General features: G+C 39.6%; 1 protein-coding gene across 1 annotated transcript in view; it reads right to left on the minus strand.

Annotated features, from left to right (window-relative positions):
• The window catches only part of LOC107718732 (T-lymphoma invasion and metastasis-inducing protein 1-like), a 51,146-nt gene that overhangs the window by 22,850 nt on the left and 12,937 nt on the right, over positions 1-15,359 (minus strand). The window contains exons 2-9 of the mRNA XM_016525939.1: positions 9,511-9,603; positions 7,389-8,328; positions 6,130-6,610; positions 5,197-5,369; positions 4,524-4,748; positions 3,632-3,817; positions 1,537-1,683; positions 1,283-1,357 (exon numbers count right to left, since the gene is read on the minus strand). Of these exons, the coding sequence (XP_016381425.1) occupies positions 1,283-1,357; positions 1,537-1,683; positions 3,632-3,817; positions 4,524-4,748; positions 5,197-5,369; positions 6,130-6,610; positions 7,389-8,318 (2,217 nt within the window). The 5' untranslated portion in view covers positions 8,319-8,328; positions 9,511-9,603. The remainder of the gene's footprint in view (positions 1-1,282; positions 1,358-1,536; positions 1,684-3,631; positions 3,818-4,523; positions 4,749-5,196; positions 5,370-6,129; positions 6,611-7,388; positions 8,329-9,510; positions 9,604-15,359) is intronic.

The raw sequence follows: 15,359 nt of genomic DNA on the forward strand, positions 1-15,359 counted from the left end.
ATATATATACTGTATATTATATTACTATATATAATATTTTATGGCCTTTTTTACATATCAGACCGATACCGATATATCACGCACATCTGGAATTATATTTTACATTTTTATACTTATATTTTACTATTTTCTTATTGCTTATTTTACTCTGATATGAGATGATAATTTTACTGCTGATATACTGTGAGATCTTAAAAATACAGAATGGAACTTGATTTCATCCATCAGAAATTGCTTGGATTGATTACTTAACATTAACAAATAGCCAGGAAAATCAAAGAAAACAAACACTATTTTTTGTTTTATCACTACTAAAGAAGCATGCACAATAAAACCAGGATTGTGCATCAAGAAAGAAAATAGGGTCAATTTCACGTTGCCTTTAAAATGAAACCTAAAATATGTGAAAAAAGTGAACACCACAATAAGGTATCACACAAACCTCTGAATGCAGATTTACAAAGGTGTCGGTTTTCTGGTTATATTTGCACAAATCGGCCTTATCACACTTAAGCTGAGCTGTCTGGATCGATGCAGCAGACAATGTGATGATATCTAATCAGAGACTAATTAACTTGGCATCCAAGCACAGCAATGTGCAAGTTCCACACAATACTCAGCGCCCCTATCTGACAACAGGGCTGTTGGATGTCTGGCGGGTGATCGATTAGCTGACGTGTACCGGCTGGGATGTTCATTGTGGGTCTTTCGAGGGCTCTTGGGTCTGTCAGCGGGTCTGGCCTGCTGTGACGACATGCTGCCTGGCTCAGATAGCTTATCCCACACTATCGGGTGACAGCCTAGCACCCTCCCCTTCCCCTCAACAATCTGCCCACAGAGTAGCTTTGATGGTGGTCCCCCATCATGGAGAGACAGCAAGCCCACACATGGTGAAGGAGAGCGGGAAATGGGTCAGAGGGACTTAAACACACTCACATACTGGCAAACACACGCAGAAAATACATTAAACACTCCAACATTCTGTCACTCATTCAACTCACACGCGCACACGCTCCCCTCCCAAAACACCCGCCATCTGCCTCCTCTCCTGGCTGTTAATGGACGTGCCGGGTGGGAGAGGAGCCCAGGCCTCCCGCCGCTTCTCCCCGAGGCCCTACAGCCCAGCTTGGGAGTCTTAACTCTCTCTAGCTCTTTCCAGCTCCCTTTGGGAGTTCCACACAGCCCTAACATCTCGGTTCTTATGCGTTCTGCCTCTGACACCATTCTCTTTGACAGTTTTAATTATGCAAAGCATTCTGGGAAGTGTTAGTTTCCTCCTCACCAGTGTCTCCTTTGCAGTGTCCTCAAACATGTGTTCGAGATTCCTCTTAACTGACTCTTCACCGTCTACAAACACCTGAGGTTAAGACAAAAACGTCAGTTGGGACCCACCATAAATTAAGGTATTTGAATGCACTTACAGCACATACAAAATAACTATTGCAAATTGTATGAAAAATAAACAGTGATTCATTCTGTTGAACACATGTAATATGTAATGTCGTAGACTGTAGCAGATGTCTAGCAGATGGGAACCTGGTTGATGCTGAGTCTGCCTTTGGTTTTCTTTTTTGAGGTAGTGTCCAGACCCCACAGAGAGGAGAAACGGCTCTTTCGTTTACTGGAGGAACGAGACAGGGCCTGGGTACGCCTCCGAATTCCCCCATCCGTCCTCGCTGCCACCTGTCCAACACAAATACGCATACAGAAAGTCAATAAACATCTAAGAGAGTTTCAAGCACATGTGATGATAATTTTAAACCATTTAGCATTTGTCATAGAGGAAATCTTTAAAGGGATAGTTCACTTACTTTAAAGGGACAGTTCACTCAAAAATGAAAATTAATGGAAAAGTGCAGCACAAACATTGTTCAAAACATCTCCTTTTGGATTTGTCTGGCTTTGGAACAACGTGAGAGCGAGTAAATTACAATAATTTTAATTTCTGGGTGAACAGTCACTTTAAATATTTCACCAATCCCATTACTGTACAGCAAACACTAATATTAAACATTTAAGTGACACAAGATATATAGATTTATTGAAGGCTATATGGCCTAAGGGCCATTCACACCAAGGATAACTATACAGTTTTAATAATTGTGACCCTGGACCACAAAACCAGTCAAATTGAGATTTATACATCCTCTGAATAAATAAGCTTTCCACTGATGTATGGTTTGTTAGGATAGGGCAATATTTGGCCGAGATACAACTATTTGAAAATCTGGAATCTGAGGGTGCAAAAAAATCAAAATACCGAGAAAATCGCCTTTAAAGTTGTCCAAATTAAGTTCTTAGCAATGCATATTACTAATCAAAAATTAAGTTTTGATATATTTACAGTAGGAAATTTACAAAATATCTTCATGGAACATCATCTTTACTTAATACCCTAATGATTTTTGGCATAAAAGAAAAATCAATAATTTTGACACATACAATGTTTTTTTGGCTATTGCTACAAATATACCCAAAGCGACTTAAGACTGGTTTTGTGGTCTAGGGTCACAATTGTTCTAATTCTATGAGAAGACATCCACACCACAACTATAATGATAATGACACAGAATAACAATATCGTCGGACATAACTGCAGCTCGCATTGGTGTGGACGCTAATATAATTATAGTTATTGTTCTTGATGTGAACAGGGCTTTATTCTGCCTGGAGGTTTTAGCCTTCATTGATTACAAATGGCCTCAGTGACACTGTGACAAAAGATCAGGAAAGAGAGGGGGGAAAAACATCCCTTTGCCTTTAGGTTTCAAATAACGATCAGTGATTCTGACACCATGACTCATTTCAGAAGCAGTACACATAAACTGACATGGTGTGGAAATGTTCTGTTCACACACCCCAACATGAAACCACACTCACATTTCTGGGATAATAAACATTAGTGCCACAGAAGTCATTAAGGATTTCCTCAGTAATCAGACTGCATGGAGGAGTTTCCATAGACATAAAACCTTAGCAGTTTAGGGGACATCTGCGGTACAGTGTTTAAGGACAAAACTCTGTGGCTTGTTTCATATTTTTGAAGAGAGAAGAAACGAGAAAGGAACATTTATGAAGACATTTAAGGTTTAAGGTAGTGGTTAGTGACGATGCTTTTAAAAACACAAATTAAGTGGCAAAATCTAAAAGAAAATTTTGCGAAGACAGTTATTGATCTACCGCTTGAGTGCCGTTTACGAAAAATGCTCCCTTTTTCATTACTTAAAACGTCACTGATAAATCTTGGTTTAGTTTTCTAGGAACTCAATGAATTACGCAATTAAATGGGAGCTGTATTTCCACGCCTCACTGTGACTCTACTGAGGTGACAGTTGCAGTCCTCCAGACGTTCACTGCTGAACCACAGGAATGACAAAAACACGATGGTGACAGCATGTTTTGTTATGCAGTTTCTGTTAGGACTCAGGCCAAGAACAGGCTGGCAGGCAGCTCAGAGCTCCCCGGGTTCTTGCGGAGTGGATTAAAATGAAATGGGTATTAACAAATATGCTTGAGAGTGTGAATGAAAGTAAGTGTAAGTGTGCGAAACAGAGAGAAATAGGGAATAATCCAATGATACTGAGCGTTTTGAGAGTGTGGAGGTTTGTAAATATATGTGTGTATTTCATACCAGGGCATGGAAGGATGATACTGAAAAAATGCCAAGACGACCCATGGACAGTTTGGTGGGGCGGGAAGCAACGGCGAGTAGGCGTTTTGGATTTGGAAGCTCGCCGCCCTGCAGGCTGGACAGGTAACAGCGATACCGGAACAAGTCCATATGAAACTGCTCCAAATTCTGCTCCCAGAGGAATATCTGAACAAAAAGAAAGAAAGATTTCAATTCTTCTGCTTTGTCAGTATTTTAACATGCTCTGCACTTATTGTTTGGCCCTTGAGCTGCTGACTATTAGAGTGTGGGCAGTGTTTTTAATACGGTTTTGTTTACTGGAGGAGAATGCTGGGATAAATCATTAGTCAGCAAGCCTCCTCCAAACCAGCATGTCCTGAGTCTATTTAGAGACCATGGAGGAGTAAGCCCACCTCCACATAAACAGACAAGTACATTACATACACAATAAGTGAACAAAAACATATTTACACTTATCTTTTATGTAAGATCAATCAAATCACGTCATTTAGAGAATAAAAAGACATAGTCAAATATACAGTAGCATCAGACATACAAAAAACAGTTACTGTATGTCAGAAACACCAAATCTGTGAGTCAGTTAACTGTATAATTGACGTGTCCTAGTAAACAAATTAAACAATTATTGAATGATAATTTCTGCAGGGTGTGTTAATAGGTCAAGTTTAATAGATTAAAATTCCTAAGGCGAAGCTTGCTTTATTTATTTATTTTTTATGAATTGGCTCATCCAATGGCTTTGTTTTTTGGGTGGAAATATCTGTCCAACCAGTGGTACCTAAACCTACTTCTAGACGACACCGACTCTCCAATAATGAGCACAATTTAATATCCTCCGAAAATAAGAAATACATATGCGGCATGTCCATACCTGCTCTAGGATAGTCTTCCTCTTCTTCCCATCAGTGACGGCAGAGAGCTGCATTTCGCCCATCTTCTTCATTTTCTCATCCATGTCGATCTTTTGTTCAAGCTTCTTGATCTCAGAGCGCAGAAATCGTACCGTGTCCTCACGGTGGTGCTGACGGGCGACGGCCGCGGCGCAGGCTGAGTGGATGGCGGTTATCCAGTTTTCCAGCTCCGTTTGACCTGATGTCTAAAAAGAAGTGAATAAGAACATTATTTCTTATCATTATAGGATGCCCAATGGCATTTCAGCAACAATGGGTAAATCTTAAGGCACAGTATCTAAAACTTGACACTCCATATATATGTATATATATATATATATATTAACCAAATGACAATCACAGAGATTTGACTGTCAGGCCTGACTAGTTAGCCTTTAAGAATGTCACCTAGTAAGCAGGATGCTGTCAGCTGTCACAGAATAAAACGTCATTGAGACACACAGAAATTCAGAATGATACAGTGGACCATGACCATTGATGTGGGACAATTCTATATCAACTCTTTTCAGGTTGTCATAAATGTATGGACAAAAGCATTACCAAAGTCTACAAATGCTACCCTGAAGAATTCAAGTTCATAGGAGTAACTGGAATCACATTAATAATAATCTTTCGAGATTCAAAATGTCTTACCTGGAAGAGGAAGGCATCTCCGAGTGCATTGCTCAGACAAAACACAAAGTCTTTCTTGGGATGTTCTGGGACAGCCTGGACCATGCTGTTCTCCACCCAGACTGCATGTTTGTGGATGCTGTTGTGGTCAATCCCTGAACGTCCATCCGTTTCGTAGAAAAACAGAGTGCATCCTGGGAGGATAAAGTGAGAAGGAAGATCAGAAAATACGGAACTGTAAATGTAAAACAAGTCTCAGGATTCGATTAATCTACACAAATAAATTAATGAAGGTTTTCATGACACACAACTGACTATTTGCCCATCACAGTTGTCATGAAAAGATGATGAGCTGGCTAAAGGAGGCTGGAAAGTGCAGTAATAATTATATTTGAGTTATATCTACTGCATTAGTTGTAATAGACAGCACAAGGTTTGAATAACCTGGTTATGTTCCTGACACAAATGATGATCTGTAATGTCTCAGATGCTATTTTGTGTTCTTTTTACATTAACATTTGCGGCAAGAAATGGCCCAGAGCATGAAATTAGATTGTGATTGAATAGTCATTGCAAGGTTACTAACATCAAACAGCCTGAATCAAAAGCTCAGAGTTAGAAAATAAATGTATTAGGGTTTGGTGTGATTACCCTGATGTGAAATAGCAGGTGCATGATATTTTGTAACTGGTGCGGGGTCAAGGAGTTGCAAAATATCAGATCAAGTAAAATGCATTGCATTGTGGGACGGAATACCCAGTGAAGTGTGCTTTGCTGTATACTGCCCATTTGATCAAATGTAAGAGGTCATCCAGGTAAATGATGCACAATATACACATTATATCCACCTTTTTCCTGAGTAACAGGCAAGAGTTTTGCATTCAGGAAAAAGGTGGATAGAGCAAAAATAGTAAGAGTAGCAATATGCTATTCCAAATATAGCTTCAGTCTCACCTTTGAGTGACACCCAGTACTGTTTCCATTTCCTCTTTGCTGCTGGCTCCACCCTCTTATTCTTTTTGTGCACCAGGAAGTTCTTCACAGCCAGCATGCCGGCCTTCCGCACAGTGCCCTGCACCATGCTAAGCAGAATGTCTGAGGGGTAAATGGAGCTTAGCGTTCCACTGCTCCTCTCATCGCTAGCTGCCGAACCGGCCTCCTCGAGGCATTCCCGCGTCTGTCGGGAGTTCAAGTCCAGCTCCTGACGGAAGTTCTCGTATACACCTTGATCTCCACCCGGTTGACGTTCACGGTCTCCTCCACCTCCGCTGCTACTGCCACTGTCGCTTCCCGCGAAGATACTTCCGCTAGCAGTAGAGTAGACGGAGAAGGACGCAGACATGGTCTTGCAACGGTGTGAGGAATGCTCGACTTCAGCTGCACCACCGTCAATACCGCTGTCTCCATACTCGCTGCCCTCACCGGCCGTGATATCCTTCATCCAAACAGAACAGGTTACTAGAGACAAAAGATGTCACTCCCTCTACAGGTACAGCCCATCATATGGGACACCCTCCAAACAAGAATTCCTTTTCAGAATTTCACCCCAAACAATAGTTTGACAATAGTCTTTCCCCTTTTGACAGATACAAAGAAAGAGACTAATCTGTGCTTGTTCCCAACTTGTTTACCTGTGCATGAAAGAGGAACAGAAAGAGGAAGACATGCTAAGGAGAAAGTGCAGCTTCCCTTTGCCAACACAGAAACACTGAAGTTCCTCGCAGGTAGATCATGGGAAATATCATGTTTCAAAAACACTCAGAGCTCTGAGCAGGTGTCCAAAGTAGCTGTCAAAGGCATGAGCATGGCTTAGGGAACATTTGAAGTGTCCCCTGAGAAGCTCTTTGACAACCAAAGACAGTTCAGATCACATCAAATATGCACAAACGTGAAAATTAAAAGCTGAAATCTGAATTTGGTTTTAAAGACCCTAGAGAGTTTTATTTTTCACATTGTATTAGAGCTAAAAGTAGAGGAGACTTGAAATTATAAAAGAGTTTCCTCAGAGAATCCCATAAGGTAACTGCTCTTTATCCATTTCTTGGTCAACTACATTAAACTACCAACTAGGTTCTATAATAAATGTACGACACTAGAGAAGTTTAGAAGCTTGGAAATAGGCAAGGTGGTCAAAAACATTCATAACAGTCTGGAGATACTGAAGATAATAATGATCTTTATTTTCAGAGGATGTGGAAAGTGGCATAACTCACATGTGTTGTTTGTGCACGCCGTCCCTGCATACGTGAGCAGATGGTAATCTGGTGATTGGACAGTCCTTCCGACAGGCAGTGAGAACGACGACAAGGAAGAGTGTATGCTCCATATCCGTTCCCTTCCTCCTCCGCAGGAGACAAGATCTCACCGTTCATTATGCCCCCCTCCGTCCTCTCAGGATTGTGACCGTTATAGAGATGGTGGGAGCCACGAAGAGGAGGTAGTCTCTGTGTGCAAAGTTCGTCTAAAGAGTTGGCTCTCTCTCCTGAGTGAGACTCGAGTGTCCGCGGGCTGGAGGTGCGATGGCGTCCTCCACAGTTAGTGAAGCTTTTGTCTTCATTCTCATTTGTCCCTATAATCTCTTCTGTGCTTGTCAGATGCTCTTGGCTTAGATCCGACAGGGAAAACTCCATGGAATCCTCTCTCCACATATCAGCAGATTTGGAGCGCTTCTTCTTGAAACTGCCACCTTCCCGAGGACCATCTCTGGTCCTCTGCAGATATGTGTCCTCACCTGTGAAAAGTCCTTCATAATCACAACCATCAGCCACCACTGTGTCCATTTCCACTCCATCTTCAGAACCTGGTGTGGTGGTTGGATCCCCCATGTTGTCGTGGAAGGACATCGGCCGCAAGTTCACGGTCATCCGGTCCACCCAAATGGTGCCCCCATAGCCCTCCAAAACATTCTTATTGAAAGGTTCCAGGCCATTTTCACTCAGGGATTGTGGGATGGAAGGGGTGCTGCTGGATTTTGTGCTGGTCTCAGAGTTGCGGTGTTCAGCCTTGCTGGATGAGGTGTGACGTGATCGTCGAGACTGCTTGTTAGAGATGCGAAGAGATCGGGTCATATGCTTTTGTGAGAGGTGACCTTGCCCCTCACCGTAGTAGCCGTGGTCTCCATTTTGGCTCTCTATGTTTCCCATGGTTTAACTTCTATGGAAGACACAACATGGGTTAGATATACAACATGCCTACACAGATGAAGATGCACCAATTACTAGCAAGATGTCGGTACATGCCTGTGTGACATTTCAAAGATAGATTTGCACATTTTTGGGGCTCTCAAACCTGACTGCCCAGCAAACACCACATTCTTCCAAAGATGCTTTCTAGAGACCTTTGCAGTTCCAAAGCAGCCTACCTGCTGAGTCCATGTAAGGAGGTAAATGTTAAGAATTTTTACAGCGCAGTAAGAGAAAGCAACAGAATAAAAGAGGATGTACCCACAGAAGTGAAATTCAGTCTCACCATCTCTAAAAGTGAGAGCTGAATAGCATGTGACCAGAAATATATGCCAGAAATATCTCTGACGCACACAAAGACACAAAGCGAGAGAGTGAGCGAAGGAGTGAGATGTGAAACCTCTCAACCCCCTGTGGTGGGAACATCAGAGGATTTTTACAATGACCTCCATTAGAGAGTTCACCATTTGTGTATCTCAGCTAACCTCTTGAAATTGTTGGAACGGTTCAATTAGAGTAAAATTCTGACAAATTAGTCATAAGAAAGAAACAGGAATTCATTATAGAAATCCATTGTGTACCGTTTCTAGAATTATTTTTATTAAATCACTTTGGCATGTAAAAAAAAATATTTGTAGGGGAATAGTCATGGAAGATATTTGCTCTGTTCTACAACTTAAAGAAGCAGCATTTTAAGGCATCGTAGGCACACTCCCGACATGAAGGCTGTCCCAGAATGTAAGTTAATCATCTTGCCTTATAATTGCTCGTGATATCTTGTTTGCACAACCAATAACAGCCAATCCCATAATGTTCTCGTTCTAATTCCCATTGTGATAAGCTTTGGGGAAAACTGAATTCCAGAAGATGGGCTAGGTACTAGGTAAATACTTGATTCAGTTATCTTTTATCCAGTTTTTGTTACTGAAAGTAGTAATTGAATTGCATAATTTTGCCCAATATTTATGAGTGCTTTGAATTTCTTGCAATTTAGAGTATCATATCGCTAACTTAGCAACATGCTAATGAACTTTGTTGAACTCAATCGCTGAAATCGGCAGCAAGGCAGCTCATTAGGTTTTGAGCTGCCTCAAAACCATGATTCTATTTTTTTTAGTACATGACATCATGTATATAAGATCGGCAGTAGTACCTGAGGCAGAACCAGTGGATCAGATGCATTTCCAGACAGCCATATTCTTATTTATTGACCTCATGGTCCTGATCAGACCTATGGCAGTTTTCCCTGAAAAAGAAGCATAACATACATTTTAAACAAAGGAACAGAAAAAGATTAAGTCTAGACACAAGGATAGTTGTTCATAAGACATTTAGGAGGTTTTGGGTTTCCAAGTATGAGATGGGTGGATTACAAGACACATATGAAAACATGACAGCTAACCTGTTCCAAGGTGCGGTCACAAAAATGTGCACAACACTTATACAGCAATACTTCTCACACCCTCACTGCTGCACAAGAGGAAGAATTTTCGTCTCAGTTCCTTAAGAAGCCAACAATACAGTAATTATGGCAGAAGATCAAGGGTACCCAGCAGTAGTCTTAAAGCTGAACCCAGTTATATGTTCTTCAATGCCAATCTGACCTAATTTGTGTGTATTACAAAAATTCTTTCGATCTGCTTTGTTACTCATAATCCGTTTAATGTTCCCTGTTTCGTAGCATGACAGTATACAGGCTTTTAACCAGATTTGAGCTAAAGAAGTACAAATTGACACTTTTTTGGTCACATTTTATGAAATATAAGCATATGGTGCAATCAAATCCTCATGGGAAGCTTATATTTATGAGTTGAGAAGTTGTAATTATGGAGTCAGGAGCGTTTCAATCATTTTGTTCAAAGCAAGATGGCGATGTACCTTTTCTACAAAGAATACAGCAAGGTTTTATTTAACTCTACTTAAATAGAATGATAAATAAATTGTGTGCACCAGGTGTGTTTTTGCTTTTTTCATGTTTGTATTCAATTTATGAAGGTGCTGTAAACAGAATTGTTATGTATTCTATCGTTATATGTACATCCAACTTAACTAGTTTTAAATGCTGCATCTATTGTGTCTGTTATATTTTCTCACTGAAATGCCCCCAAGATGGAATATCTCAGCTGGGATCTACAGTTGAAATGTCAGTTCAGTCATAACCAAAAGGTTAGTGAAAATCGATGAGAGAAACTGTGATCCCGATGAGCAGAGCGGCAAACGTGAGTCAGCGAATGAACCGAGTGACCTGCAGCCCACTCTCTCTCCCTCCCTCCTACTCCTCACCTACATGATACTGGGATTCAGCAGTAATAATGTGTGAGAAATCTCAGCATGACAACAACAGAGCCTATGCTAGCACAAACACTGAGGATTACTGCATAAAACTTGAAAACGTGAGTTAAGATGCTCTTATATATTGTTGTTGTTTGTGAATGCACTGGATGTTTTGTTATCTGGGAGCCGGACGTCTCCTGCAGGGTAGAGGCAGGTGGAGAGGATGGAGGAAGGGTGTGTGGTGGTGGAATAGCCTGCTGGGCTTTGCAGTGTCTCACTGTGAGACTTTAATAACAGGCACTTAGGAGGACACCTCCTCCACTTCACTTCCCTCACTGTGGAGGATGTGCTAGCCTGAGCTTCGTTATTAAAGCACACACACCCAGCTCACACTCTCTGATCTCACCTTTCTTTCTCGTTTTCTTTCTACTTGTTTGCCTTCCACTTACTCTGTTTTTTTTTGTTTGTTTGTTTTGTAATTTCTTTCTACTTTCTTTTCATTTTTTTTGTTTCATTCATCTTTTTCCTTCAGATTATCTTCCATTTATTCTCTTTTTCATTTTGTGTTTGTTTGGTTTTCCACTTTTCTTTCTCTTTCTACTTTTTCTATCTATCTACCTATCTATCTATCTGTCTGTCTTCTTTTTTCATTCAGGTTATCTTCCATTTATTAAATTTTTTCATTTTGAGTTTGTTTTTTCACTTCTCTTTTTTGTTTTCTTTCTTTCTTTCTTTCTTTCTGTCTATCTATCTATCTATCTATCTATCTATCTATCTTTTCTTTTTTCTTGTTTTCATTTTTCTTTCCTTTTTTCATTCAGGTTATCTTCCATTAATTCCACTTTTTAATTTTGTGTTTGTTTGTTTTTCCACTTCTCGCTCGCTCTCTCTCTCGCTCTCTCTCTCTCTCTTTCTTTCTTTCAACCTGTTAATCTTCCATTTATGATCTTTTTTCTTTCCTATACTCTGCCTTTAACATCATATTTTGTCATTCCTCCTTTCATATGTCACATTTCTTTTTGTCATCCTCCTTCATTCTTTCCCGTCCCCCTCTTTGATGAATGTTTTCTCCCCCCATCCTCTCTGCAGATGAGTGTAAAGCTAATGTTTGGCCGTGAAGAGGGTGTGCATTGTAACGGAATAATGAAACGGACTGACTCCACCGAACGTCCCGCTCCCTCCCTCAGATACTCTTTTGTTTGAGGAGAAAGAGAGGCTGTAGAATAGATCACCAGCACGAGTCGAGTGTTAAAAAGCATGCTATCACAGCTTTACTTTCTTTAGCTTTCTCCAGCTACTTCACACTAATACAGTCCTACAGGTGACACAAAACACTCTCAACCTTTATAAGGAATAGGGCAACTAATAAAAAAACTTTATAGTTCTGTAGCACACAAGCTTCCTCTAGCTCTCAAAACGGAGTGAACAGATGGTAGGAAGGTATAAGTGGGTGTGAAATTAATAATGTTCTTTGAAAGTAAATTCAAAAGTGGAACGACGAGTCACAAAATATATCATTACTGAAGTATAATCATCTGAAATGTCTCCATTTATCACATTATAAATGATTACAGCACAGACAGGCCTGCTTGAGAACAACTACGGCAAAATTGCAGCCTCAAATAAACTCTGATAAGTCAGCAAACTTAATTCAGGCAGATATTATAATATTAATATAAAAAAGCACTGGGAGGCTCATATTAGTCATTTATCATGGAAGAGAAGATAGCAAAAAGAATGTTCACTAGACAAAGAAAAGCAATGAGTGATGACTGCTGTAAGTGAGGGGGAAGCAAACACAAATGCATTATTCTCGTTTCCTAAACCTGCTCCCATTAGTCCAATGCTTAGTCTTTTTGTTTCTGCTGCTTGTCTTTAAGGCCTGGGGCAAAGAGCAAGGTTTAAAATCTCCCCAAAGCCCAGCACTGCTGCACTGAGTTGAGGAAGACTACAGGGCTTTTAACTGCACACCCAGACAGACAGAAAGAGAGAGAGTGAGCACAGGAGAGACTGGATTAGAAATGCTCCATTGTTCCTTCAGATGGAATCTGTAATTTTGCATGTGCACAATCTACTCTTGTTAGTATAACTGAGAGAGCGCAGACAAAGACACAAGAATAATCACTGCCCACACTGTCTTTGTCTGTCTCAGCTGACTGATTACCCAATAGATACTTGTGCTGCTGGGTAATATAGTATCATATGTTTACAATACATTCTATTTCAGTTTGATTTGACGATATAAAATAAACCCATTTTGTGAATATTGCAACAATTTCAATGCTTTGACATGCTATTTGGCCATCAGTTTCCTTAAGACCATCTCAGTAGCAACCTCAGTTGTAAATATGCCAATATTTTTGGAAAAGTTTGATTCATTCCTGCAAATCAGTTCTTTTGAATAATTTCTTTCGAAAATGATTTGAGTTACAACCATATATATTCAAATAAATGCTGTTGCTTTTGAAGTATCTATTCATCAAAGAGTTCTGAGAAAAAATTTATCACTGTTTCCACAAAAATATTAAGCAGCACAACTGTTTTCAACATTGATAATAATAAGAAATGTTTCTTGATCATCAAATCAGCATATTAGAATGATTTATGGGGGATCATGTGACACTGAAGACTGGAGTAATCACATTTTTAAAAAAAATAAAAATCATTAAATTTGTAATATTTGATCAAATAAATGCAGCCTTGTTGAGCAGACGAAACGTCTTTCAAAAACATTTTCAAATTTTACCAACCTTATCTTATTTTTGACTGATAGCTATACCAACAGCATATGATTATGAGAAAATGATGACCAGTTATGTGATATTTGAATTCTGCAGAAATCTGCAGAGGTTTCTGCTGAATTTCATGGTCACAGTTTCTGTGTAAATGTTGTCATGGAATCGTGAGAAGAATCAATACAAAAAAATAACGAATCGCTTTGTTTTGTTTATATTTACAATCACCATGTCTCTTCTGACTGACTTACAATAGGAGAGAAAACAACTTGTTTGTTCCTGCCACAACGGCCACCAAATATTTTACACTTTTAACACAGTCCCCACCCAGACACACTTCCCTCCAACACTCAACCGCACACACACACACCCACACACACACACACACATAGCTGTATTAAACTATTATTGTTTTGATGCTTGAAACATGTGTTATATTTATTTATACAACAGTTCTTTCTAGTTCTTTAATCTGAATGACTGACAGCCTTTTCCAGACGTGCAATATTCTAGTGATAACAGCACTCCAAACGTCAAAATGTCCGGTCTCTTCCAAGCTTCATAATGGCAGTCTGATAAAATAACGAATCGCTTTGTTTTGTTTATATTTACAATCACCATGTCTCTTCTGACTGACTTACAATAGGAGAGAAAACAACTTGTTTGTTCCTGCCACAACGGCCACCAAATATTTTACACTTTTAACACAGTCCCCACCCAGACACACTTCCCTCCAACACTCAACCGCACACACACACACCCACACACACACACACACACACACACACACACACGCACACACACTTCTCAGGTATCAGATAAAAATGTCTCCTTCCCCTCAGTCCTCTGCCCTGACATCTTTTTTTCTTTTTCTTTTGTGTGGTGTGATCTATAGGTGCACTTCTTTTATTCTTTCTCTTTTATTCTTTAACCACCTTGTTTGAACAAGGGAAAAATATTCTCTCTCTCTTCTCCTCCATTCCTCTGCTGTTTTCTGTTCATAACAAGTGCAATTCTGCTTGGTCAACACACCTAAGAACTACTTTACTAAAACATGCTGAACTGAACTTGAGATGAAAACACAGCAGGTCATTTTCCAAACAGTGCTGATGGTGAAAATCCCATTGAGTGTTTCATGGGAGCTCCATAAATCCATTCCCGCTGTAATAGTGTTGACCTTTTTCTTTGTGCCTGGGAAACCAATTTAAGACCCCTCTAATAGTCCATCCACATTCACTGCTAATTGGCTCATGTCTCTTTAAACAATACCCAAAACCCTGAGCACCCTGAAACCCACCCTGCCCATGGGCGACTCTCCCCATTTCTCGCATTTTTCCATGGATTCCTGACATGGAATGACCAACTTAGCTTGAGATAAGAGGGACTTGAAAGCTGCCATGAAACACCCTTAGGAATAATGGAAAAGAAAAGGGAGTGACAGAGAACAAGAGAGAGCCTGACAGTGAGAGGGGTTAAGAAGAGTATAAAGAGGAGACTTCATAAGAAGCTTATCACCACAGGTACTGAAGTATTCACATAGTTTTGTTACTTGAATCAACGTATGGAAACATTATGCACACCAGGATGAAAAGATGAAATATTATAGATTAAAGATTATCTTCTTTCCAAGGAAAGAGGGAGAAAAATAAGCATCCAAAAAGATTTACATCAGTGCAACATGAATATTTTCACAAAGGTCAATTTCTTCAACAGGAAAATAATGTTGAATAACATGTCTTTATAAAGTTTATATAAACTTTTGTTTTAAAATTCTATAACAGTGAAACGTTATAATATAATATAATATAATAATTCATATTATATTATATTTTATTATATTATATTCAGTGCAACATATTTTCACAAAGGTCAATTTCTTCAACAGGAAAATAATGTTGAATAGCATGTCTTTATAAAGTTTATATAAACTTTTGTTTTAAAATTCTATAACAGTGAAACGTTATAATATAATATAATATAATAAATAATTCAT

Source organism: Sinocyclocheilus rhinocerous, unplaced genomic scaffold, assembly GCF_001515625.1.
Source record: "Sinocyclocheilus rhinocerous isolate Xijiao unplaced genomic scaffold, SAMN03320098_v1.1 scaffold1655, whole genome shotgun sequence".
In the NCBI taxonomy this organism is placed as follows: Eukaryota; Metazoa; Chordata; class Actinopteri; order Cypriniformes; family Cyprinidae; genus Sinocyclocheilus; species Sinocyclocheilus rhinocerous.